Below are 26,685 nucleotides of genomic sequence, written 5' to 3' on the forward strand. Positions count from 1 at the left end.
TGCACATTGCACTTTTTTGGACGGGTCTGAAACCTTCCTGAAAAAGTGCCTGGAAGATGCTAAAAAAACCTTGAATGTATGCATTTCTATGTAAAAACAACTTGCTGTTCATATGTTCATTCTTTCCAATTCGGGTTTTCAAAGACGCCAAGTTGTTAAAAAAAAAAAAAGTGAGCGGACCACAATACAGGCATTTTCCATTCTAAAGACACTCTATACTTTACAATGCAAATAAAGGGGAAGGCTTCTCAAAAACGACTTTGCTTCAGAAAAAGCAATTTCTTAATGGTTGAATGGAGTTTAAAGGGAACCTGTCACCAGTTTTTTTGCATATTAACTAAAAATATCATCTAATAGAGTGTGAGCTATACATTCCCCAACTACTTGTGAAACCCCCCGACTCCCCATGAATCCCCCATATGAACCTTTTATATTTCTCCCACGCTGTATAGAAATATCCTCGGTCCGATGGGCATTGGTTCTGGCCCCTTTCCCCACCCCAAATCAGCATGCTGTACGCATTCCGCTCTGTGAATAGCGTTGTTCGCGTACAGGCCCACGCGTGCGCCTTCAAATTGCCCTCTGAGTGTGCGTAGTATGCTTTGCCCAACTTCGGGCAAAGCCGAAAAGCATTAGTACGCATGCACCGGTAAACTACCTCCCGGAACACAGCGAAAGACTTCAGGGACATAGTACTTCCGGAGCACGCGCGCTAATGCTTTTCGGCTTTGCCCGCAGTTGGGCAAAGCATACTGCGCACGCGCAGAAGGCAATTTGAAGGCGCACGCGTGGGATTGTACGCGAACAACGCTATTCACAGAACGGAATGCGTACAGCACGCTGATTTGGGGTGGGGAGAGGGGCCAGAACCAACACCCATCGGACCGGACCGAGGATATTTCCTTACAGCGCGGTAGCAGTATAAAAGGTTCTTATGGGGTATTCATGGGGAGTTGGGGGGTTTCACAAGTAGTTGGGGAATGTATAGCTCACACTCTATTAGATGATATTTTTAGTTGATAGGCAAAAAAACTGGTGACAGGTTCCCTTTAAAAAAAATGCCCGCAAACACTGGTAAGATAGTAAAAATAATGCTGCTGGACAAAATGGTTTAAGAATAGGTCAAGTAAGAACTAGTGATGACGAGCGAGTGTACTCGTTGGTCGGGTTGGAGGGCAGTGAAGATACCCAGAATCAAAAACTTTTAAGACGCCTCCGGTTCATTAAGAGGCGTGTGCTTGATGAATAGTGGCTGTTGGGTCTCCATGTAGCTAATGTTTTCCTACAGATACTCAGAGCTCGATTAGCGACGTTTTGCGCCCCAGTGTTAATGAAGGCTCCACTAGAGCACCTATCCTAATGAATTAGAAGTTTCTTACAAGCGATGTGCCCCTCCATCAGAAATATTGCTCCAGGCTGTCTCGCGCTCGAGTACCTTTCTGGTGAAATGTACGCCACTAAAGTGACATAAATTTTGATGGATTTGCCAGGCCGGCCACATCGTACCCCATTCCATTTTCAGTTACATAAAAACTTTGTGACATTTCAAGGTGTTTTAAACTAGAAACTTGTCAAAAACACTTTGATGAATTAGGGGCCTTGGGGCGCAGTAAGGTGGGAGTACCACACGGACGATGATCACATCGCAGTGCACGGACTGGCCGGCGGCTATGCTAACCCGAGCGTCCCAGCATGTGTTTCTATGTAGCAGGGGCCAGGAGAGTCGCCGGCCGATCCCTGCGCTGCGGTCGTTGTCTGTGTTGTATGGCCGACTGACTGCGGCCTCAGTGTTTGGTTGGAAGCTTTCATTCAAGCACAGAAATGTGACATAAGGCTACGTTCACATTAGTATGTCTACGTTCACATTAGCGTTGTGCGACGCAGCGTCGGGCGCTGCAGCGTCGCCGCATGCGTCATGCGCCCCTATATTTAACATGGGGACGCATGGACATGCGTTGTGTTGCGTTTTGTGACACATGCGTCTTTTTGGGCGCACGCGTCAGGGCGCAGAGGACGCAGCAAGTTGCATTTTTTTTGCGTCCAAAATCATGCAAAAAAAGGACGCATGCGTCACAAAACAATGCGTTTTGCATGCGTTGTGCATTGCGTCGCAGATGTGTCACCGACGCAACACACAACAACGCAAATGTGAACGTAGCCTAAGGGTTTGGGAATCTGCGTTCATTTTGGCTGAAGGGGTGTTATTCTCCCCATGCCTCAGGTTGGCACCATGCTCTGAATAAATGGCAGGGCACATACACTGCTTCCTATAAGTTGGCACTTGTTACTTTGCCTGCAGTGCATTGTGCCCTCCTGGGCAGAGGCAGCTGGGGCACAGGACGCTTTCCTGCCTCCATGAGCTGTCATGTAGAGAGTGTGATTATATGTACTGTGACTGAGGAGCTGAACTCCATGACCCCGATATTCTCCCTCCTCGCTGAGTAAGTATCACTTGAGGCGGCTGAGTGAGGAATCTCATTGCCAGCTCGCTACGAGGCGGTCACCTGAGCATGCGCAGTAAGCTCCACAGCACAGGAACGGAAGCAGCAGGGTACAGACACAGATACCGGAGCCGGGACTTCTTGTCAGGACACGCTTCTCCGGTGTGTCCGTTCGGTGCTGAGACAAGCGCCGCCATTCCTGCTTCAGCTTACAAGAGCCATGGCGCCCACCATCCAGCACCCCGGCCCTGCAGGTAATGGCGGTGGTGTGCGGGTGCTGTCCCATGTCACATGTACAGAGCTGTGACTGCATGGGGTCCTGGGGAAGGTCCAGTGGTACAGGGCTGAGATGTGCGAACGTCTGTACAAGAGGAAAACTTCAGTAATCTGACAGGTGCTGAGCCAGAAATCACTGCAGGGTCCTGTATATGGTACGCGGGGTCCTGTATATGGTACGCGGGGTCCTGTATATGGTACGCGGGGTCCTGTATATAGTGTGCAGGGTCCCCTGTATATGGTACGCGGGGTCCTGTATATGGTACGCGGGGTCCTGTATATGGTACGCGGGGTCCTGTATATGGTACGCGGGGTCCTGTATATAGTGTGCAGGGTCCCCTGTATATGGTACGCGGGGTCCTGTATATGGTACGCGGGGTCCTGTATATGGTGTGCAGGGTCCCCTATATATAGTACGCGGGGTCCTGTATATCGTACGCGGGATCCTGTATATGGTACGCGGGGTCCTGTATATGGTACGCGGGGTCCTGTATATAGTGTGCAGGGTCCCCTGTATATGGTACGCGGGGTCCTGTATATGGTACGCGGGGTCCTGTATATGGTACGCGGGGTCCTGTATATAGTGTGCAGGGTCCCCTGTATATGGTACGCGGGGTCCTGTATATGGTACGCGGGGTCCTGTATATGGTACCCTGGGTCTCCTATATATGACATGCAGGGTCCCATGTATATGGTTTGCTGGGTCCCCTATATATGACACGCGGGGTCCTGTATATGGTATGCTGGGTCCCCTATATATGACACTCGGGGTCCTGTATACGGTACGCGGGGTCCTGTATACGGTACGTGGGGTCCCCTATATACGACACGCGGGGTCCTGTATATGGTACGCAGGGTCCTGTATATGGTCCGCGGGGTCCTGTATATAGTGTGCAGGGTCCCCTATATATGGTACGCGGGGTCCTGTATACGGTACGCTGGGTCCCCTATATACGACACGCGGGGTCCTGTATATGGTACGCGGGGTCCTGTATATGGTACGCGGGGTCCTGTATATAGTGTGCAGGGTCCCCTATATATGGTACGCGGGGTCCTGTATATGGTACGCGGGGTCCTGTATATGGTACGCGGGGTCCTGTATATGGTACGCGGGGTCCTGTATATAGTGTGCAGGGTCCCCTATATATGGTACGCGGGGTCCTGTATATGGTACGCGGGGTCCTGTATATGGTACGCGGGGTCCTGTATATGGTACGCGGGGTCCTGTATATGGTACGCGGGGTCCTGTATATGGTACGCGGGGTCCTGTATATGGTACGCGGGGTCCTGTATATGGTACGCGGGGTCCTGTATATGGTACGCGGGGTCCTGTATATGGTACGCGGAGTCCTGTATATGGTACGCGGGGTCCTGTATATGGTACGCGGGGTCCTGTATATGGTACGCGGGGTCCTGTATATGGTACGCGGGGTCCTGTATATGGTACGCGGGGTCCTGTATATGGTACGCAGGGTCCCCTGTATATGGTACGCGGGGTCCTGTATATGGTACGCGGGGTCCTGTATATGGTACGCGGGGTCCTGTATATGGTACGCGGGGTCCTGTATATGGTACGCGGGGTCCCCTATATACGACACGCGGGGTCCTGTATATGGTACGCGGGGTCCTGTATATGGTACGCGGGGTCCTGTATATGGTACGCGGGGTCCTGTATATGGTACGCGGGGTCCTGTATATGGTACGCGGGGTCCTGTATATAGTGTGCAGGGTCCCCTATATATGGTACGCGGGGTCCTGTATATGGTACGCGGGGTCCTGTATATGGTACGCGGGGTCCTGTATATGGTACGCGGGGTCCTGTATATGGTACGCGGGGTCCTGTATATAGTGTGCAGGGTCCTGTATATGGTACGCGGGGTCCTGTATATAGTGTGCAGGGTCCCCTATATATGGTACGCGGGGTCCTGTATATGGTACGCGGGGTCCTGTATATGGTACGCGGGGTCCTGTATATGGTACGCGGGGTCCTGTATATGGTACGCGGGGTCCTGTATATGGTACGCGGGGTCCTGTATATGGTACGCGGGGTCCTGTATATGGTACGCGGGGTCCTGTATATGGTACGCGGGGTCCTGTATATGGTACGCGGGGTCCTGTATATGGTACGCGGGGTCCTGTATATGGTACGCGGGGTCCTGTATATGGTACGCGGGGTCCTGTATATGGTACGCGGGGTCCTGTATATGGTACGCGGGGTCCCCTATATACGACACGCGGGGTCCTGTATATGGTACGCGGGGTCCTGTATATGGTACGCGGGGTCCTGTATATGGTACGCGGGGTCCTGTATATGGTACACGGGGTCCTGTATATGGTACGCGGGGTCCTGTATATAGTGTGCAGGGTCCCCTATATATGGTACGCGGGGTCCTGTATACGGTACGCTGGGTCCCCTATATGGTACGCGGGGTCCTGTATATGGTACGCGGGGTCCTGTATATAGTGTGCAGGGTCTCCTATATATGGTACGCGGGGTCCTGTATATAGTGTGCAGGGTCCCCTGTATATGGTACGCGGGGTCCTGTATATGGTACGCGGGGTCCTGTATATGGTACGCGGGGTCCTGTATATGGTACGCGGGGTCCTGTATATGGTACGCGGGGTCCTGTATATGGTACGCGGGGTCCTGTATATAGTGTGCAGGGTCTCCTGTATATGGTACGCGGGGTCCTGTATATAGTGTGCAAGGTCCTGTATATGGTACGCGGGGTCCTGTATATGACACGCAGGGTTCTGTATATGGTACGCTGGGTTCTGTATATAGTGTGCAAGGTCCCCTATATATGGTACGTGGGGTCCTGTATATGGTACGCGGGGTCCTGTATATGGTACGTGGGGTCCTGTATATAGTGTGCGGGGTGTCCTGTATATGGTACGCGGGGTCCTGTATATAGTGTGCAGGGTCCCCTATATATGGTACGCGGGGTCCTGTATATAGTGTGCAGGGTCCCCTGTATATGGTACGCGGGGTCCTGTATATAGTGTGCAGGGTCCCCTATATATGGTACACGGGGTCCTGTATATGGTACGCGAGGTCCTGTATATAGTGTGCAAGGTCCTGTATATGGTACGCGGGGTCCTGTATATGACACGCAGGGTTCTGTATATGGTACACTGGGTTCTGTATATAGTGTGCAGGGTCCCCTATATATGGTACGCGGGGTCCTGTATATGGTACGCGGGGTCCTGTATATGGTACGCGGGGTCCTGTATATGGTACGCGGGGTCCTGTATATGGTACGCGGGGTCCTGTATATGGTACGCGGGGTCCTGTATATGGTACGCGGGGTCCTGTATATGGTACGCGGGGTCCTGTATATGGTACGCGGGGTCCTGTATATGGTACGCGGGGTCCTGTATATGGTACGCGGGGTCCTGTATATGGTACGCGGGGTCCTGTATATGGTACGCGGGGTCCTGTATATGGTACGCGGGGTCCTGTATATGGTACGCGGGGTCCTGTATATAGTGTGCGGGGTCCCCTATATATGGTACGCGGGGTCCTGTATATGGTACGCGGGGTCCTGTATATGGTACGCGGGGTCCTGTATATGGTACGCGGGGTCCTGTATATGGTACGCGGGGTCCTGTATATGGTACGCGGGGTCCTGTATATAGTGTGCAGGGTCTCCTGTATATGGTACGCGGGGTCCTGTATATAGTGTGCAAGGTCCTGTATATGGTACGCGGGGTCCTGTATATGACACGCAGGGTTCTGTATATGGTACGCGGGGTCCTGTATATAGTGTGCAGGGTCTCCTGTATATGGTACGCGGGGTCCTGTATATAGTGTGCAGGGTCCCCTGTATATGGTACGCGGGGTCCTGTATATGGTACGCGGGGTCCTGTATATGGTACGCGGGGTCCTGTATATGGTACGCGGGGTCCTGTATATGGTACGCGGGGTCCTGTATATGGTACGCGGGGTCCTGTATATGGTACGCGGGGTCCTGTATATGGTACGCGGGGTCCTGTATATGGTACGCGGGGTCCTGTATATGGTACGCGGGGTCCTGTATATAGTGTGCAGGGTCTCCTGTATATGGTACGCGGGGTCCTGTATATAGTGTGCAAGGTCCTGTATATGGTACGCGGGGTCCTGTATATGACACGCAGGGTTCTGTATATGGTACGCTGGGTTCTGTATATAGTGTGCAAGGTCCCCTATATATGGTACGTGGGGTCCTGTATATGGTACGCTGGGTCCTGTATATGGTACGCGGGGTCCTGTATATGGTACGTGGGGTCCTGTATATAGTGTGCAGGGTGTCCTGTATATGGTACGCGGGGTCCTGTATATAGTGTGCAGGGTCCCCTGTATATGGTACGCGGGGTCCTGTATATAGTGTGCAGGGTCCCCTGTATATGGTACGCGGGGTCCTGTATATAGTGTGCAGGGACCCCTATATATGGTACACGGGGTCCTGTATATGGTACGCGGGGTCCTGTATATGGTACGCGAGGTCCTGTATATAGTGTGCAAGGTCCTGTATATGGTACGCGGGGTCCTGTATATGACACGCAGGGTTCTGTATATGGTACACTGGGTTCTGTATATAGTGTGCAGGGTCCCCTATATATGGTACGCGGGGTCCTGTATATAGTACGCAGGGTCCTGTATATGGTACGCGGGGTCCTGTATATAGTGTGCAGGGTGTCCTGTATACGGTACGCGGGGTCCTGTATACGGTACGTGGGGTCCCCTATATACGACACGCGGGGTCCTGTATATAGTGTGCAGGGTGTCCTGTATATGGTACGCGGGGTCCTGTATATAGTGTGCAGGGTCCCCTATATATGGTATGCGGGGTCCTGTATATAGTGTGCAGGGTCCCCTGTATATGGTACGCGGGGTCCTGTATATGGTACGCGGGGTCCTGTATATGGTACGCGGGGTCCTGTATATGGTACGCGGGGTCCTGTATATGGTACGCGGGGTCCTGTATATGGTACGCGGGGTCCTGTATATGGTACGCGGGGTCCTGTATATAGTGTGCAGGGTCCCCTATATATGGTACGCGGGGTCCTGTATATGACACGCAGGGTTCTGTATATGGTACGCTGGGTTCTGTATATAGTGTGCAAGGTCCCCTATATATGGTACGCGGGGTCCTGTATATGGTACGCTGGGTCCTGTATGTGGTACGCTGGGTCCTGTATATGGTACGCGGGGTCCTGTATATGGTACGCGGGGTCCTGTATATGGTACGCGGGGTCCTGTATATGGTACGCGGGGTCCTGTATATGGTACGCGGGGTCCTGTATATGGTACGCGGGGTCCTGTATATGGTACGCGGGGTCCTGTATATGGTACGTGGGGTCCTGTATATGGTACGCGGGGTCCTGTATATGGTACGCAGGGTCCCCTATATATGGTACGCGGGGTCCTGTATATGGTACGCGGGGTCCTGTATATGACACGCAGGGTTCTGTATATGGTACGCTGGGTTCTGTATATAGTGTGCAAGGTCCCCTATATATGGTACGCTGGGTCCTGTATGTGGTACGCTGGGTCCTGTATATGGTACGCTGGGTCCTGTATATGGTACGCGGGGTCCTGTATATGGTACGCGGGGTCCTGTATATGGTACGCGGGGTCCTGTATATGGTACGCGGGGTCCTGTATATGGTACGCGGGGTCCTGTATATGGTACGCGGGGTCCTGTATATGGTACGCAGGGTCCCCTATATGGTACGCGGGGTCCTGTATATGACACGCAGGGTTCTGTATATGGTACGCTGGGTTCTGTATATAGTGTGCAAGGTCCCCTATATATGGTACGCTGGGTCCTGTATGTGGTACGCTGGGTCCTGTATATGGTACGCTGGGTCCTGTATATGGTACGTGGGGTCCTGTATATAGTGTGCAGGGTGTCCTGTATATGGTACGCGGGGTCCTGTATATAGTGTGCAGGGTGTCCTGTATATGGTACGCGGGGTCCTGTATATAGTGTGCGGGGTCCTGTATATAGTGTGCGGGGTCCTGTATATGGTACGCGGGGTCCTGTATATAGTGTGCAGGGTCCCCTGTATATGGTACGCGGGGTCCTGTATATAGTGTGCAGGGTCCCCTATATATGGTACGCGGGGTCCTGTATATGGTACGCGAGGTCCTGTATATAGTGTGCAAGGTCCTGTATATGGTACGCGGGGTCCTGTATATGACACGTAGGGTTCTGTATATGGTACGCTGGGTTCTGTATATAGTGTGCAGGGTCCCCTATATATGGTACGCGGGGTCCTGTATATAGTGTGCAGGGTCCCCTGTATATGGTACGCGGGGTCCTGTATATGGTACGCGGGGTCCTGTATATGGTACGCGGGGTCCTGTATATGGTACGCGGGGTCCTGTATATGGTACGCGGGGTCCTGTATATGGTACGCGGGGTCCTGTATATGGTACGCGGGGTCCTGTATATGGTACGCGGGGTCCTGTATATGGTACGCGGGGTCCTGTATATAGTGTGCAGGGTCTCCTGTATATGGTACGCGGGGTCCTGTATATAGTGTGCAAGGTCCTGTATATGGTACGCGGGGTCCTGTATATGACACGCAGGGTTCTGTATATGGTACGCTGGGTTCTGTATATAGTGTGCAAGGTCCCCTATATATGGTACGTGGGGTCCTGTATATGGTACGCTGGGTCCTGTATATGGTACGCGGGGTCCTGTATATGGTACGTGGGGTCCTGTATATAGTGTGCAGGGTGTCCTGTATATGGTACGCGGGGTCCTGTATATAGTGTGCAGGGTCCCCTGTATATGGTACGCGGGGTCCTGTATATAGTGTGCAGGGTCCCCTGTATATGGTACGCGGGGTCCTGTATATAGTGTGCAGGGTCCCCTATATATGGTACACGGGGTCCTGTATATGGTACGCGGGGTCCTGTATATGGTACGCGAGGTCCTGTATATAGTGTGCAAGGTCCTGTATATGGTACGCGGGGTCCTGTATATGACACGCAGGGTTCTGTATATGGTACACTGGGTTCTGTATATAGTGTGCAGGGTCCCCTATATATGGTACGCGGGGTCCTGTATATAGTACGCAGGGTCCTGTATATGGTACGCGGGGTCCTGTATATAGTGTGCAGGGTGTCCTGTATACGGTACGCGGGGTCCTGTATACGGTACGTGGGGTCCCCTATATACGACACGCGGGGTCCTGTATATAGTGTGCAGGGTGTCCTGTATATGGTACGCGGGGTCCTGTATATAGTGTGCAGGGTCCCCTATATATGGTATGCGGGGTCCTGTATTTAGTGTGCAGGGTTCCCTGTATATGGTACGCGGGGTCCTGTATATGGTACGCGGGGTCCTGTATATGGTACGCGGGGTCCTGTATATGGTACGCGGGGTCCTGTATATGGTACGCGGGGTCCTGTATATGGTACGCGGGGTCCTGTATATGGTACGCGGGGTCCTGTATATAGTGTGCAGGGTCCCCTATATATGGTACGCGGGGTCCTGTATATGACACGCAGGGTTCTGTATATGGTACGCTGGGTTCTGTATATAGTGTGCAAGGTCCCCTATATATGGTAGGCGGGGTCCTGTATATGGTACGCTGGGTCCTGTATGTGGTACGCTGGGTCCTGTATATGGTACGCGGGGTCCTGTATATGGTACGCGGGGTCCTGTATATGGTACGCGGGGTCCTGTATATGGTACGCGGGGTCCTGTATATGGTACGCGGGGTCCTGTATATGGTACGCGGGGTCCTGTATATGGTACGCGGGGTCCTGTATATGGTACGCGGGGTCCTGTATATGGTACGCGGGGTCCTGTATATGGTACGCGGGGTCCTGTATATGGTACGCGGGGTCCTGTATATGGTACGCGGGGTCCCCTATATATGGTACGCGGGGTCCTGTATATGGTACGCGGGGTCCTGTATATGACACGCAGGGTTCTGTATATGGTACGCTGGGTTCTGTATATAGTGTGCAAGGTCCCCTTTATATGGTACGCTGGGTCCTGTATGTGGTACGCTGGGTCCTGTATATGGTACGCTGGGTCCTGTATATGGTACGTGGGGTCCTGTATATAGTGTGCAGGGTGTCCTGTATATGGTACGCGGGGTCCTGTATATAGTGTGCAGGGTGTCCTGTATATGGTACGCGGGGTCCTGTATATAGTGTGCGGGGTCCTGTATATAGTGTGCGGGGTCCTGTATATGGTACGCGGGGTCCTGTATATAGTGTGCAGGGTCCCCTGTATATGGTACGCGGGGTCCTGTATATAGTGTGCAGGGTCCCCTATATATGGTACGCGGGGTCCTGTATATGGTACGCGAGGTCCTGTATATAGTGTGCAAGGTCCTGTATATGGTACGCGGGGTCCTGTATATGACACGTAGGGTTCTGTATATGGTACGCTGGGTTCTGTATATAGTGTGCAGGGTCCCCTATATATGGTACGCGGGGTCCTGTATATGGTACGCTGGGTCCTGTATATGGTACGTTGGGTCCTGTATATGGTACTTGGGGTCCTGTATATAGTGTGCAGGGTGTCCTGTATATGGTACGCGGGGTCCTGTATATAGTGTGCAGGGTCCCCTATATATGGTATGCGGGGTCCTGTATATAGTGTGCAGGGTCCCCTGTATATGGTACGCGGGGTCCTGTATATGGTACGCGGGGTCCTGTATATGGTACGCGGGGTCCTGTATATGGTACGCGGGGTCCTGTATATGGTACGCGGGGTCCTGTATATGGTACGCGGGGTCCTGTATATAGTGTGCAGGGTCCCCTATATATGGTACGCGGGGTCCTGTATATGACACGCAGGGTTCTGTATATGGTACGCTGGGTTCTGTATATAGTGTGCAAGGTCCCCTATATATGGTACGCGGGGTCCTGTATATGGTACGCTGGGTCCTGTATGTGGTACGCTGGGTCCTGTATATGGTACGCGGGGTCCTGTATATGGTACGCGGGGTCCTGTATATGGTACGCGGGGTCCTGTATATGGTACGCGGGGTCCTGTATATGGTACGCGGGGTCCTGTATATGGTACGCGGGGTCCTGTATATGGTACGCGGGGTCCTGTATATGGTACGCGGGGTCCTGTATATGGTACGCGGGGTCCTGTATATGGTACGCAGGGTCCCCTATATGGTACGCGGGGTCCTGTATATGACACGCAGGGTTCTGTATATGGTACGCTGGGTTCTGTATATAGTGTGCAAGGTCCCCTATATATGGTACGCTGGGTCCTGTATGTGGTACGCTGGGTCCTGTATATGGTACGCTGGGTCCTGTATATGGTACGTGGGGTCCTGTATATAGTGTGCAGGGTGTCCTGTATATGGTACGCGGGGTCCTGTATATAGTGTGCAGGGTGTCCTGTATATGGTACGCGGGGTCCTGTATATAGTGTGCGGGGTCCTGTATATAGTGTGCGGGGTCCTGTATATGGTACGCGGGGTCCTGTATATAGTGTGCAGGGTCCCCTGTATATGGTACGCGGGGTCCTGTATATAGTGTGCAGGGTCCCCTATATATGGTACGCGGGGTCCTGTATATGGTACGCGAGGTCCTGTATATAGTGTGCAAGGTCCTGTATATGGTACGCGGGGTCCTGTATATGACACGTAGGGTTCTGTATATGGTACGCTGGGTTCTGTATATAGTGTGCAGGGTCCCCTATATATGGTACGCGGGGTCCTGTATATGGTACGCTGGGTCCTGTATATGGTACGTTGGGTCCTGTATATGGTACGTGGGGTCCTGTATATAGTGTGCAGGGTGTCCTGTATATGGTACGCGGGGTCCTGTATATGGTACGTGGGGTCCTGTATATGGTACGCGGGGTCCTGTATATGGTACACGGGGTCTCCTATGTATGGTACGCGGGGTCCTGTATATAGTGTGCAGGGTCCCCTATATATGACACGAGGGCTCCCCTATATATGACACGCGGGGTCCTGTGTATAGTGTGCAGGGTCCCCTATATATGACATGCGGGGTCCTGTATATGGTACGCTGGGTCTCCTATATATGACATGCGGGTCCTGTATATGGTATTCTGGGTCCCCTATATATGACACGCGGGGTCCTGTATATGGTATGCTGGGTCCCCTATGTATGACACTCGGGGTCCTGTATACGGTATGCTGGGTCCCCTATATATGACACTCGGGGTCCTGTATATGGTATGCTTGGTCCCCTATATATGACACTCGGGGTCCTGTATATGGTATGCTGGGTCCCCTATATATGACACGCGGGGTCCTGTATATGGTATGCTGGGTCTTTTATATATGACACTCGGGGTCCTGTATATGGTATGCTGGGTCCCCTATATATGACACGCGGGGTCCTGTATATGGTACGCTGGTCCCCTATATATGACACTCGGGGTCCTGTATACGGTATGCTGGGTCCCCTATTTATGACACACAGGGTCCTGTGTATATGGTGTTCTGGGTCCCCTAGTTATGGTGCTTGCTGCTGGGCTCTGTATATGGCGTGCAGGGTCCCATGTATCTGGTATTTTGGGTCCTGTATATGGCATGCAGGGTCCTCTATATATGGTGCGCAGGGTCTTGTATCTAGCGTGCAGGGTGCCCTGTTTATAATGTGCAGGGTACTGTGTATATGGTAAGCAGGTTCCTGTATATAGTTTGCAGGGTCCTGTATATAACTTGCAGGATCCCCTGTAAATAGCGTGCAGGGTCCACTATATATGGCAGGCAGGGTCCTGTATATAGCGTGCAGGGTCCACTATATATGGCACGATGGGTCCTGTGTATGGCGTGCAGGGTCCACTATACAGTGCTGTGCAAATTAATTGGGACAAAGCAAAAAACACATATTTTTCAATATTTAATAAAATGTTATAATGCACTGTTACATACTAATTCTGAAAATTACCTTTTTCCACTGGCTAGTTGACCAAGATTATTATCATTTATTATAGTGCAATTTATTCCATGGCGCTTTACATGTGAGGAGGGGTATACATAATAAAAACAAGTGCAATAATCTTAAACAATACAAGTCATGACTGGTACAGGAGGAGAGAGGACCCTGCCCGCGAGGGCTCACAATCTACAAGGGATGGGTGAGAATACAGTAGGTGAGGATAGAGCTGGTCGTGCAGCGATTTGGTCGATCGGTGGTTACTGCAGGTTGTAGGTTTGTCGGAAGAGGTAGGTCTTCAGGTTCTTTTTGAAGGTTTCCACGGTAGGCGAGAGTCTGATATGTTGTGGTAGAGAGTTCCACAGTAGGGGTGATGCGCGAGAGAAATCTTGTATGCGATTGTGAGAAGAGGAGATAAGAGGGGAGTATAAAAGGAGATCTTGTGAGGATCAGAGGTTGCGTGTAGGTAAGTACCGGGAGACGAGGTCACAGATGTATGGAGGAGACAGGTTGTGGATGGCTTTATACGTCATGGTTAGGGTTTTGTACTGGAGTCTCTGGGTAATGAGGAGCCAGTGAAGGGATTGACGGAGGGGAGAGGCCGGGGAATAGCGGGGTGACAGGTGGATTAGTCGGACAGCAGAGTTTAGAATAGATTGAAGGGGTGAAAGAGTGTTAGAGGGGAGGCCACAGAGCAGGAGGTTACAGTAGTCGAGGCGGGAGATGATGAGAGCATGGACTAGGGTTTTTGCAGATTCTTGGTTTTGGAATGTATGGATCCGTGAAATATTTTTGAGTTGAAGGCGGTAGGAAGTGGAAAGGGCTTGGGTATGTGGTTTGAAGGCGAGATCGGTGTCAAGGATTACCCCCAAGACAGCGAGCTTGTGGGACTGGGGAGAGTGGGCAGCCGTTTACTGTAATGGATAGGTTCGTTGGGGGGGTCGCGTGAGATTGGGGAAAGATGATGAATTCTGTTTTGTCCACGTTAAGTTTTAGAAATCTAGCGGAGAAGAAGGATGAAATAGACAGACATTGAGGGATTCTGGTTAGTAGGGTGATGATATCTTGTCCAGAGATGTAGATTGATTTATTATATATTAAAACTGGTTTGGATCACTGACGGTAACCAACTTACGATTTTACTTAAAAAAATGCTTTGTCCAAATTAATTTGCACTGCACTGTATATGGCTGGCAGGGTCCTGTATATAGCGTGCAGGGTCCACTATATATGGTACGATGTCGCCTGTATATGGCGTGCAGGGTCCACTATATATGACAGGCAGGGTCCTGTGTATGACGTGCAGGGTCCACTGTATATGGCGTGCAGAGTCCACTATATATGGCAGACAGGGTCCTGTGTATGGCGTGCAGGGTCCACTATATATGGCACGATGTCTCCTGTATATGGCGTGCAGAGTCCACTGTATATGGCGTGCAGAGTCCACTATATATGGCAGACAGGGTCCTGTGTATGGCGTGCAGGGTCCACTGTATATGGCGTGCAGGGTCCACTGTATATGGCGTGCAGGGTCCTTTATATAACGCACACACAGGGTAATTGCCAAGTCACTTTACTCTCTGAATTAGGAGTGTTGGATGAGGGGCGTGCACTGCTGTATACACTTCACCACAAATCCTACTCTGTTCCCTACTGGAATAAGATTTATGGCATGGTGAACTCTGTCGCGCCTCATGAATTTGATTAGCAGTGGTCTCCATGCCCTGTCCCACCCAAGCTTCACCTTCATTGATGGTTGGATTAAAATGGCGTGAGAACTCCAAAAATCGCAGAATTTTAGCCCATTCCTGAGTTGCTGCAAAATAGTGACTTTTTCAAAGCTTTTTACACCAGAATTCCCTACACCTGTCAATAATCTAGAGCGAGGCAGGGGGGAGTCGGTTCTTCAAACGTTTCTCTGAATGTTTGGGAGAAAAACATACCTGGCTGCTGACTCCAGTGCTGCCGCTGGCCGACTTCCCCCCACACTTGTCACTCAATTAGAGCAAGACGGGGAGTGAATAAGTGAGAGGATCATCTTAGCCCAGCGAGCGGCACTGTTTATTTTATTCCCATTCATTACTAAAACCACATTGTGCTGCCGGCTTACTGGTTTCCAGAGTTCCTCCCTCCAGCGAAAAAAATATTTATGCTTAAATGGAACAACCATGTAAGCACATTTTTATTTTGTCTTGCTGAACCCGTTTAGACACATTTTAGAACCTTTATAATTGGCAGAATACCCGCATAATATTACATGCAATGAATTATAGATCCAGAAAAGTCATCTACACGGAAAGTGATCTAGAATCACAGGATATTAATAAATAACAGACTTTAGAAAGCAGATTTTATTGCTTCAGTCCTCAGTATACTCATTGACATCATTCCCAGGAAGGATTCTCACTGTTGTTCGACTTGCTTATCTATATGTTTTGCTGCAAGATATGAAAAGAATTCTGTTTGTAAATTGTGCCTAAATATTTTTGATCATTTTCAGCTGTCACTCAAGTCAGCATTCATGAAGAACTGGAATCAATCCTTCGGGAGCGGATCATGGTCTTGGATGGAGGGATGGGCACCATGATCCAGCAGCATACTCTGTCAGAAGAGGCCTTCAGGGGGCAGGAGTTTGTAGACCACTGTAAATCTTTAAAAGGCAACAATGATCTTTTAAGCATCACTCAGCCGGATATAATCTACGAAATTCACAAGGTATTTCTGTATCTCTGTAAGAATGCTTTAACACTGCGTTCAGGCACCTGTCCAGTGGCTCCTTGTCCGCCTTCAGTAGGCATATATGCCCTAAAATGACCAGAGTGTACGTTCACTCAGTCTGCATCATTATAGTCTATGGCATTGTTGACGCATACACAAGAATCCATACAGTATTTCTGGGCTTTCAGACGTAAGCCCCGATGAAGCCACTGGATAGGTGCCTTAACGCAGAGTGAAAGCACCCTTAGAATTTCACCTAAAAAAGAAATAATCATCTACTATCTACAAGTTTCTTACCAAAGTGTCTTTTGTAGGAGTACTTACACTGTGGAGCAGATATCGTGGAAACGAACACATTCAGCAGTACGGGTATCGCACAGGCAGACTATGGTCTTGAGCATATGGTAAGATTTCTTGTTATCTCTGTGAATATGTGCTCGTACCACAGCTGGAGTCACATTTCTGTCCCTGATGTACATTCTGTACATTGTTACTGGAAAACAATTATTCATCTTAGAAATAATTATCACAGGCAAATATTTAACACTTCATAAGATATTATTGACAATTTAGTTCTGCACATAATACCCAGTTGCGTTATTATAGGCAAGAGTGCATTCACACTGTATGTAGAGGGTATACATTGTAGAATTTAATGATGTATACATCTGATCTATGCCATAATATTGGCATGACATTTTTCACATGCACTGACATTTAAAAAGGTTTCCATTTGTTATGGTTTCACTAAAGATGGGCGAACCCGAACAGTAAAGTTTGGCATCCGTACCGAACACCTACTGGTTGGGCATTGACTCTGAACACGGACTTTACAGGAAGTCTTTTACTGTTCGGGGCTGGCCCTCTGAACACCGGGTGTTTTGTCGCTCAGCCATATGCATGACAGCATGGCAAACACTGCTTCTGATCGGTGGTAAAATCATCACCGCCGGTCAGACAGCCGCGGTTCCCACACTGTCAAATGACAGCGGGAGCGTGCAGCTGTTATCAGAGTTATAAAGTTTACCTCCGGTCATTTGTGTTGGCTGAAGGGACTACTGCTCCCATCAGCTGTCGCCTGCTGCCATTAATAACAGTGAGAGCATTAGCTCTCATCAGCCAGTGCCTGCACTGTAAATAAATAATTAAAAAAAAAAAAAACGGTGTGGGTTCCTCTATGTTTTTGATAACCAGCCAGACAAAACTCGACTGGGGCGTGCAACCCTAAGCTGTCCGCTTTAGTAAGGCTGGTTATCAAGAATAGAGGGACCCCACGCCATATATTTTAATTATTACATTAGCAACCAGCCAAGCTAAAGTAGACGACTGGGGACTTGTATTCTCAGGCTGGTAAGCGCCATGGATATTGGGCCCCCAGCCTAAAAATGGCAGCCCACAGCCACCCAGAAAAGGCGCATCTCTTCCCACTTGCCTTGTAGCGGTGGCCAGTGGGGTTCATATTTGTGGGGTTTATGTCACCTTTGTATTGTCAGGTGACATCAAGTTCATTGGCCCAGCTGGGAACGCAGTCTCAGTGACCGGCAGTAACCTCTGACGTCACCGCTAGTCACTGAGGCTGCGCTCGTCACAGCTCATTCATCAGTGTTTCTCAGCCTGGACATTTGCTTCTTGGCACAGTCCAGGTTTAAAACGGTTTATCCCCCAGACATGGATTATGGCGTGGGACAGAACAAGGGACAGGTGAAGGATATTGTTATGTGACGAAGGATTCAATGGAATGGGTAATAGGTGAGTATAACTGTCTTTGTTATTTTTAAATAAAATTAGAAATGTGTGCTTTTTGTTTTATTTCAAATAAAAGACTTTATTTGGGCTGTGTCTTTATTTACCATATATCTAGGATTAGTAATGGAGAGGCATCTTGTAGACACCTCTCCATTACTAAGCTGTGGGATTGATGTCACCTGACAATACAAAGGTGACATCAACCCCACAAATATGAATAGACTGGGAAAGCGCCAGAATTGGCGCATCTAATTGATGCGCCTTGTCTGGGTGTCTGCGGGCTGCAATTTTAAGGCTTGGGGGGACAATATCCACAGCCCTTTACCAGCCTGAGAATACCAGCCCCCAGCTGTGAGTTTTGCCTGGCTGGTTATGAATAATACAATAACCCACGCGGGTTTTTTTTTAATTATTGATTTACAGCGCAGGTGCCGGCTGCTGAATACTTCCATCAGCCGCTCCTGCTCTCACTACTATTGTAGGCAGTAGGCGTCGGCTGATTGGAGCAGTAGTCCAATCAGCTGACATCACTGACCAGAGGTAAACTTTATACCTCTGAACACAGCTGCGCGCTCACGCAGTCTTTTGACAGCATGAGAACAAGAAAATGGGAAATTAGTTATAGCTTGCCCTATATACTGGGAACTTTTCTGGCACATATGGCAAACAAACAAAACAAATGCAGTCTAAAATCACTGTCAAGTTCACTTCAAGCTTTCTCTGACATGTCACTGAGGCACGAAAGATGTTTAACCCTTTTGACATCATATGACATATATATTCCGTGCCTTTGATGCAGACTCCTTTCCCTGCACATGGCAGCAGATTTAACAGCCATGGGTGAAGGGGTTCTCCCCTCGCTTCTGTTAACTTGTTAAATCACATTTGCTGATGGGTGCGCGGCATTCCTTGCTCCCATCGGTGTGCCCGTGACGTGATCGCGCGGTGCCGATGGGTTGTCATGATAACTGGGGGTCTGCTGATGACCCTGGTGCCCGTCATTACGATCCTCCTCCATGAGCTGGTGTTCAGAGGAGATTGTGATATCTGCTATACCTAGCAGTGCATCACAGTGTTGCACAAGTAATCGGGTGATCACAGTTTGAAGTCCCCTAAGGGAACTATTAAACATAGTTTAAAAAAAAAAAAAAAGTTTTTAAAATACAAAAAAGCAAAATCACAAGTTCAAATCGCCCCCCTTTTGTCCCATTGAAAATAAAGCAAAAATAAAAAACACCCATTTGGTATCGCTGCTTTTGGAAATGTCCGATCTATCAAAATATAATATAATCTGATCGATAAACGATGTAACGATAAAATATTAGAAATGCCAAAAACACGTTTGTTTAGTCGCTGCAACATTGCAATAAAATGGAATGAGCGATGACCAAAACATCATAACTACCTCCAAATGGAATCTTTAAAAACATCTGCTCAGGGCGCAAAAAAATAAACGCTCACACAGCCCCAGATCCTGAAAAATGGAGACACTACAGGTCTTGGAAAATGGCGACAAAAGGCAAAAAATTGTTTCGGTCATGTGTACTGTCACTCCATAGTGATGGGAATAAGAGCTCCGTTCTGCCAGTGGGGGGGCCCAGCACATAGACCCTAACCGATCTATAAGTTAGCGCCGACTCTGTGGCCAAGGTGATAAATCAGTTGTCCAGTGAAAATAAGGTAACTGGCGATTCCATATTTTGATCACCACTCCTTTAAGGGTGGAGCAGTCTTTAGGCCCCCATACACATTAAAGTCAGCTGAACCTGCCAATATCGACAGGTTTGAATGACCGTCTAAGAATTGGGCCACTGGGCGACTGATGTCCTGGGAGATGTCAATTATACCAGTCTGATTTTATTTTGCCGATCACATTGTTCATGTTGGGTGACGTGTCAGTCATGTGCCTTCTCATAGAGAACACAGGAGCGCTCGGCTAAGCCAGTACTGTGCATGGGAGTGTCGGCTGAGAAGACTTTGCAAAGTATAAGGACCCCTTGTATTCACAGTGCCTTTACTGTAGCTTCAGCTGGACCGCACCCAAGGCAAATCTCCGAATTCTCAGGAACTCTCCTTTTGTGACATCTCGTCCTTCCTTCTATTCTTCTTAAGTCAGTGCTCACAGCAAATGGACATTTTGTTTCAGCCAATACAGGTGCAGACAGCACTTGCAACCATGTCTGACGAGTGGCACACCCCACGGCTGCAGTCTGTAAAACCCAGACTGACAATAAGGGTATGTGCACACGTTGCGGATTTCCTGCGGATCTGCAGCGTTTTTTGCAGAGCAGAAACGCTGCAGATCTGCAAGTGATTTACAGTACAATGTAAATCAATGTGAAAAAAAAACCCGCTGTGCTAATGGTGCGGAAAATTCCTTGCAGAAACGCTGCGGATTAAAAGATGTAGTGTCACTTCTTTTTTGCGGATCTGCAGCGTTTTTGAACCCATACCATTATAGAAATCCACAGGGGTAAAAAACGCAAAAAATGCACAAAGTCCACACAAAAAACACAACAAATCCGCACCTCCGTTTTATGCCAAGAGATGCAGAATCCGCACCAGAAATTCCTAAGCCTAATCTGCAACGTGTGCACATAGCCTAAGTTATGAAGTTTAGATTAAACAGATTATGAACAAGTGTGACCTTGATTAGCGAATAGAATCTACTTACCAATTACATTTGAGTAGTTGGTTCCCGAAGGCCATGGCCCCATAGTGATAATGCATGCCCAATTATAGTTCATTCTTACTTATTCATCATGTTGAACTGAGGCGCCTGCAAATTTGTCATTGATAAAACCGCAATGTTATTTTGTGATGACCTGATAAATAGCGGCGATGACTCCTGATATCGTTCTGTGATTGCAGGATACAATACTCACAGCATAGAAAATCATTGTGGAGCACAGATCTTACATTGTTACACTGGTGATCTCAGAAGATAACTTTGATATCTTAGTAAATTCCAAAATACTTAAAAACTTGTGATTTGTCGGACGATAACAAAATATGTACGGTTAATTTCTCCTTCGCCACATTGGGGGACACAGGACCATGGGTGTTATGCTGCTGTCACTAGGAGGCTGACACTAAGTTGAGACAAAAAAGGTTAGCTCCTCCCCTGCAGTATACACCCTCATGCTGGCTTCCAGAGACCCAGTGCAAGCTTAGTGTCCGTAGGAGGCACACTGGATTTAAATTTCTATCCCGGACGAAGGGGGCGACGGATTCTTTCATGTTCCGATCTCCCCCGAACCAACAACAGGCGAGCACGGGAGTTTCACCTCTCCGTATCCTCTCCTGCGACGTGGGAAGCCACTGCCTGAGCTGACCTTTTTGGGCGACGGGACCCTTTCAGGGGCACCGATCTCCCCCCGAGTAACAGACGAGCACTGGTGTTTTTACCTCCAGTATCCTCTTCTGCAGCCAGGCCTTTTATTGCCGGACATCTGCCCTGCCCACCAGGTTTCACCCTTGGCTGTACAGTGGCACTACTCTACCGTGGCGTCCGTGCAGCCCCCACTGCATCACCACTGAAAAAGAGCGGATGATGGAAGGAGGCGGACGGTTCCTCTCCACCCCCCTTTCATGGGGATGGTGGATGGAGGCTCCCCAACCCCTGCACCGTCCCTTGTATCCCTGGCACTTATGGGGTAAGTGCAGACGGCGTGCGCCCCTGCCTCTGGGTATGGCCATTAGGGGTTGGTATTTATAGTGGTCACCTTTTTTTGGGGGCTCCTTAGCAGCACAATCATTGCGGAGCGCCGCGATTCTCTTTCCCGCGGTCCGCGGGTGCGCGCCGGCCGAGGCCGAAAATTTAGTCCCCGGCTTCGGCCCTTTGCTAGGCCGCACTCCGGTAGGCTCCGCCCACTCCACGCATCACTACTGCGGCGCCGCCCGCGCTTTTGGCGCTTCTCGCTCCCTGCGAGACTTCACTTCAGGGTCTCGGCAGCCATCTTCCTGCAGCACGCAGCGCCGGCCGGCCTTCCCACTCACTCCCACGGAGGATCTTCCTTCTCCACTCGATTGCGGGGCACAGGACAGGGTAAGGAGACAGCTTTATCTGCTTCCCTGCAGCGATACCCCTCAGCTTCCCTCAGCTTCCTCATAGCAGCTCTGTGCATTCATTGGGGTACAACATGTCCCAGTCAAGGGGTAAAAAGGTCACTAAGGTTCATACCACCTTTTTCTCTGCTTGTACCACCTGCCAGGCTCCTCTTCCCAAGCCTCAGAGCTCCCCGTTCTGCCCATCCTGTGATGCCCAATGTGCCCAGGAGCCCTCCGCCGCTACCGACCCCAGTGCTCCTAGTCCCCCTGAGTGGGCCATGTCGCTTTCCCAGTCCGTGGCCTTGCTAGCTAAGGCAATTGAATCCCTTCATGACCCCTCTGGGGAGCGGGGCGTTCGTTTACCTGGGTTAAGAGACCCCTCTATGACGGGGGAATCGTCGGCCAGCAGGGGCCGCTCTCACCCACAGGAGGTTCGGACATCCGCAAAACGGATCCGTACTAACTCTCCCGATCATTCACCGCGCCATTCAGCCTCCAATAGCTCCACTTCTCGCTCACCCTCTCCAAGGGCTAGAAGCGATCACGACTTGGAGTATGAGTCTGAAGCCTCCATGGACCCGGATTCTCCGGAGTTCCGTTCAACTGTTGATTCCCTCATTGAGGCTGTCAATCATACACTAAAGGTTGATGATGACCCTAATTCAGCTCCGGATCACGCTATTTCCTTCACTAGAAACAAGCGATCCCATAAGGTGTTCGCCTCCTATCCGGATTTTCTAGAGATTCCAAAATATTTAAAAACTTGTGATTTGTTGGACGATAACAAAATATGTACGGTTAATTTGATAAAGAATTCCTAGCACTAAAATGTATTTTACAGGTTAATTTCTGAGAAGAACAGCACATAGCTTCTTGCCTTCGATCGCATGGGTGGCTCAGTGGTTAGCACTGCAGCCTTGCAGCGCTGGAGTCATGGGTTCAAATCCCATCAAGGACGACAACTGCAAGGAGTTTGTATGTTCTCCCCGTTTTTGTTTGGGTTTCTTCCAGGTTCCGGGAATTTAGATAGTGAGCCCCATCCGGGACAAGCATTAAAGCGCTGCGGAATATGTTAGCGCGATATAACAATAAAGATTATTATTATCCCCTACTTTATTGTACATAACTCAGGACATAACTGATGTCTTTATATTTTCCAGGCCTACCGAATGAACAAGGTCTCTGCAGAGTTAGCTAGAAGAGCAGCAGATGATATGACGCATGAGACAGGTGTGGATTTGAGTCATACTTTACTTAAGTTCTCTCCAAAAGAACCATAAAAATAGTTGGTCAGCCACTAACATAAGGCTTGGACTGCTCCGACCCTTTCATAGGTTAGCCCTCATCCTGTGCTATGTTAGGGTATTCTGAAAGTGCACAGTACAGTGTTATTTCTCATCTTTTCTAACAGTTGTTTAAGCTTTCAGCTTGGGATTCAAGGAATCATCATGCATTTTTATTTAAGTATATTCTCCTGATTTTATGCTGATCATACCCTTAACCCCTTCGCGACATGCGCCGTACTAGTACTGCGCTGCCGGCACTGCATTTGTGCCAGCCGCAGTACTAGTACGGCGCACCGATCACCGCGGTCTCGCGCTGAGCACCGCGGTGATCGGGGGCGGGTGTCAGCTGTATATGACAGCTGACACCCCGCAGCAATGCCCACGATCGGCGCTAGCGCCGATCGCGGGCATTTAACCCCTCTGATGCCGCTGTCAGTAGTGACAGCGGCATAGAGGGGGATCGATGGCCGCGGGGACTCCTTCCGGGTCATGAAATGACCTGGCTAGCCGGCGCCTGCTGAGAGTTGCTGAGAGCAGGCGCCGGAAAGCCACCTAAACTTGCCTGTCAGATCGCTGATCTGACAGAGTGCTATGCACACTGTCAGATCAACGATCTGATCTAATACAGTGATGCCCCACCCTGGGACAATGGTAGAAAGTAAAAAAAAAAAAAAAAATAGAATGTATGAAAAAAAATAAAAAATCCCCAAATAAAGAAAAAAAAAAACATTTCCCAGTAAATCCATTTATTTATGTAAATGAAAGAAAACAATAAAAGTACACATGTTTGGTATCGCCGCGTCCGTAACGACCCGCTCTATAAAATTATCCCACTAGTTAACCCCTTCAGTGAACACCGCAAAAAATAAAAATAAAAAACAAGCCAAAAAACAACGCTTTATTATCATACAGGCGAACAAAAAGTGGAATAACACGCGATCAAAAAGACGGATATAAATAACCATGGTACCGCTGAAAACGTAATTTTGTCCTGCCAAAAAAAAAACTGCCATACAGCATCATCAGCAGAAAAATAAAAAAGTTATAGCTCTCAGAATAAAGCGATGCAAAAACAATTATTTTTTTATATAAAATAGTTTTTATTGTGTAAAAGCGCCAAAACATAAAAAAATTACATAAATGAGGTATCGCTGTAATTGTACTGACCTGAAGAATAAAGCTGCTTTATCAATTTTACCACACGTGGAACGGTATAAACGCCCCCCCCTAAAAGAATTTCAGGAATTGCTGGTTTTTGTTCATTCCGCCTCCCAATAATCGGAATAAAAAGCGATCAAAAAATGTCATGTGCCCGAAAATGGTACCAATAAAAACGTCAACTTGTCCCGCAAAAAACAAGATCTCACATGACTCTGTGGGCCAAAATATGGATAAATTATAGCTCTCAAAATGTGGTGATGCAAAAACTATTTTTTGCAATAAAAAGCATCTTTTAGTGTGTGATGGCTGCCAACCCTAAAAATCCGCCCAAAAAAACGCTATAAAAGTAAATCAAACCCCCCTTCATCACCCCCTTAGTTAGGGAAAAATAATAAAATTTTAAAAAATGTATTTATTTCCATTTTCCCATTAGGGTTATGGTTAGGGCTAGGGTTAGGACTAGGGTTAGGGTTTGGGTTAGGACTAGGGTTAGGGTTTGGGTTAGGGCTGGGGTTAGGGTTGGGGTTAGGGTTTCAGTTAGAATTGGGGGGTTTCCAATGTTTAGGCACATCAGGGGCTCTCCAAACGCGACATGGCGTCCGATCTCAATTCCAGCCAATTCTGCTTTGAAAAACTAAAACAGTGCTCCTTCCCTTCCGAGTTCTCCTGTGCGCCCAAACAGTGGTTCCCCACCACATATGGGGTATCAGCGTTCTCAGGACAAGTTGGACAACAACTTTTGGGGTCCAATTTGTCCTGTTACCCTTGGAAAAATAAAAACGTGGGGGCTAAGATATCATTTTCGTGGAAAAAAAAATATTTTTTATTTTCACGGCTCTGCGTTATAAACTGTAGTGAAAAACCTGTTGGTTCAAAGTTCTCACAACACATCTAGATAAGTTCCTTGGGGGGGTCTAGTTTCCAATATGGGGTCACTTGTGGGGGGTTTCTACTGTTTAGGTACATCAGGGGCTCTGCAAATGCAACATGACACCTGCAGACCAATCCATCTAAGTCTGCATTTCAAACGGCGCTCCTTCCCTTCCGAGCTCTGCCGTGCGCCCAAACAGTGGTTCCCCCCCCATGTATGGGGTATCAGCGTACTCAGGACAAATTGGACAATAACTTTTGTGGTCCAATTTCTCCTGTTACCCTTGGGAAAAAAAAAATTGCGGGCTAAAACTTCATTTTGTGAAAAGAAAAAATGATTTTTTAATTTTCACAGCGCTACATTCCAAACTTTAGTGAAACAATTGGGGGTTAAAAGTGCTCACCACACATCTAGATAAGTTCCTTAGGGGGTCTTCTTTCCAAAATGGGGTCACTTGTGGGGGGGTTTCCACTGTTTAGGCACGTCAGGGGCTCTCCAAACGCGACATGGGTTCCGATCTCAATTCCAGCCAATTTTGCATTGAAAAGTCAAAAGGCACTCCTTCCCTTCCGAGCTCTGCCATGCGCTCAAACAGTGGTTTATCCCCATATATGAAGTATCAGCATACTCAGGACAAATTGCACAACAACTTTTGGGGTCCAATTGTCCAATTTATCCTGTTACCCTTGGGAAAATAAAAAATTTGGGGCAAAAAGATCATTTTTTGTGAAAATTAATATGAAATTTTTTTTACGGCTCTACATTATAAACTTCTGTGAAGCACTTGGAGGTTCAAAGTGCTCACCACACATCTAGATTAGTTCCTTAGAGGGTCTACTTTCCAAAATGGTGTCACTTGTGGGGGTTTCCACTGTTTAGGCACATCAGGGGCTCTCCAATCGCGACATGGGTTCCGATCTCAATTCCAGCAAATCTTGCATTGAAAAGTCAAATGGCACTCCTCCCCTTCCGAACTCTGCCATGTGCCCAATCAATGGTTTACCCCAACATGTGGGGTATCGGCGTACTCAGGACAGCTTGTACAACGACTTTTTTGGTCCAATTTCTCCTGTTACCCTTGGTAAAATAAAACAAATTGGATCTGAAGTAAAAATTTTGTGAAAAAAAGTTAAATGTTCAATTTTTTTTAAACATTCCAAAAATTCCTGTGAAGCACCTGAAGGGTTAATAAACTTTTTGAATGTGGTTTTGAGTACCTTGAGGGGTGCAGTTTTTAGAATGGTGTCACTT

The 26,685-nt window shown here is 48.9% G+C and overlaps 1 protein-coding gene across 2 annotated transcripts in view; it reads left to right on the top strand.

Annotated features, from left to right (window-relative positions):
* The first annotated feature begins 2,514 nt into the window (after positions 1–2,514).
* Positions 2,515–26,685, top strand: part of MTR (5-methyltetrahydrofolate-homocysteine methyltransferase) — a 123,164-nt gene continuing 98,993 nt past the window's right edge. Inside the window, exons 1-4 of one of the 2 annotated variants that reach the window (XM_077282902.1) lie at positions 2,515–2,695; positions 16,103–16,317; positions 16,635–16,724; positions 23,277–23,346. In XM_077282902.1, coding sequence (XP_077139017.1) covers positions 2,662–2,695; positions 16,103–16,317; positions 16,635–16,724; positions 23,277–23,346 — 409 coding nt within the window. In that variant the 5' untranslated portion in view covers positions 2,515–2,661. Of the gene's footprint in view, positions 2,696–2,817; positions 2,836–16,102; positions 16,318–16,634; positions 16,725–23,276; positions 23,347–26,685 lie in introns of those variants that run through there. The other variant, XM_077282901.1, reaches the window with a different exon arrangement.

This window comes from Ranitomeya variabilis, chromosome 2 (genome assembly GCF_051348905.1).
Source record: "Ranitomeya variabilis isolate aRanVar5 chromosome 2, aRanVar5.hap1, whole genome shotgun sequence".
Lineage (NCBI taxonomy): Eukaryota > Metazoa > Chordata > Amphibia > Anura > Dendrobatidae > Ranitomeya > Ranitomeya variabilis.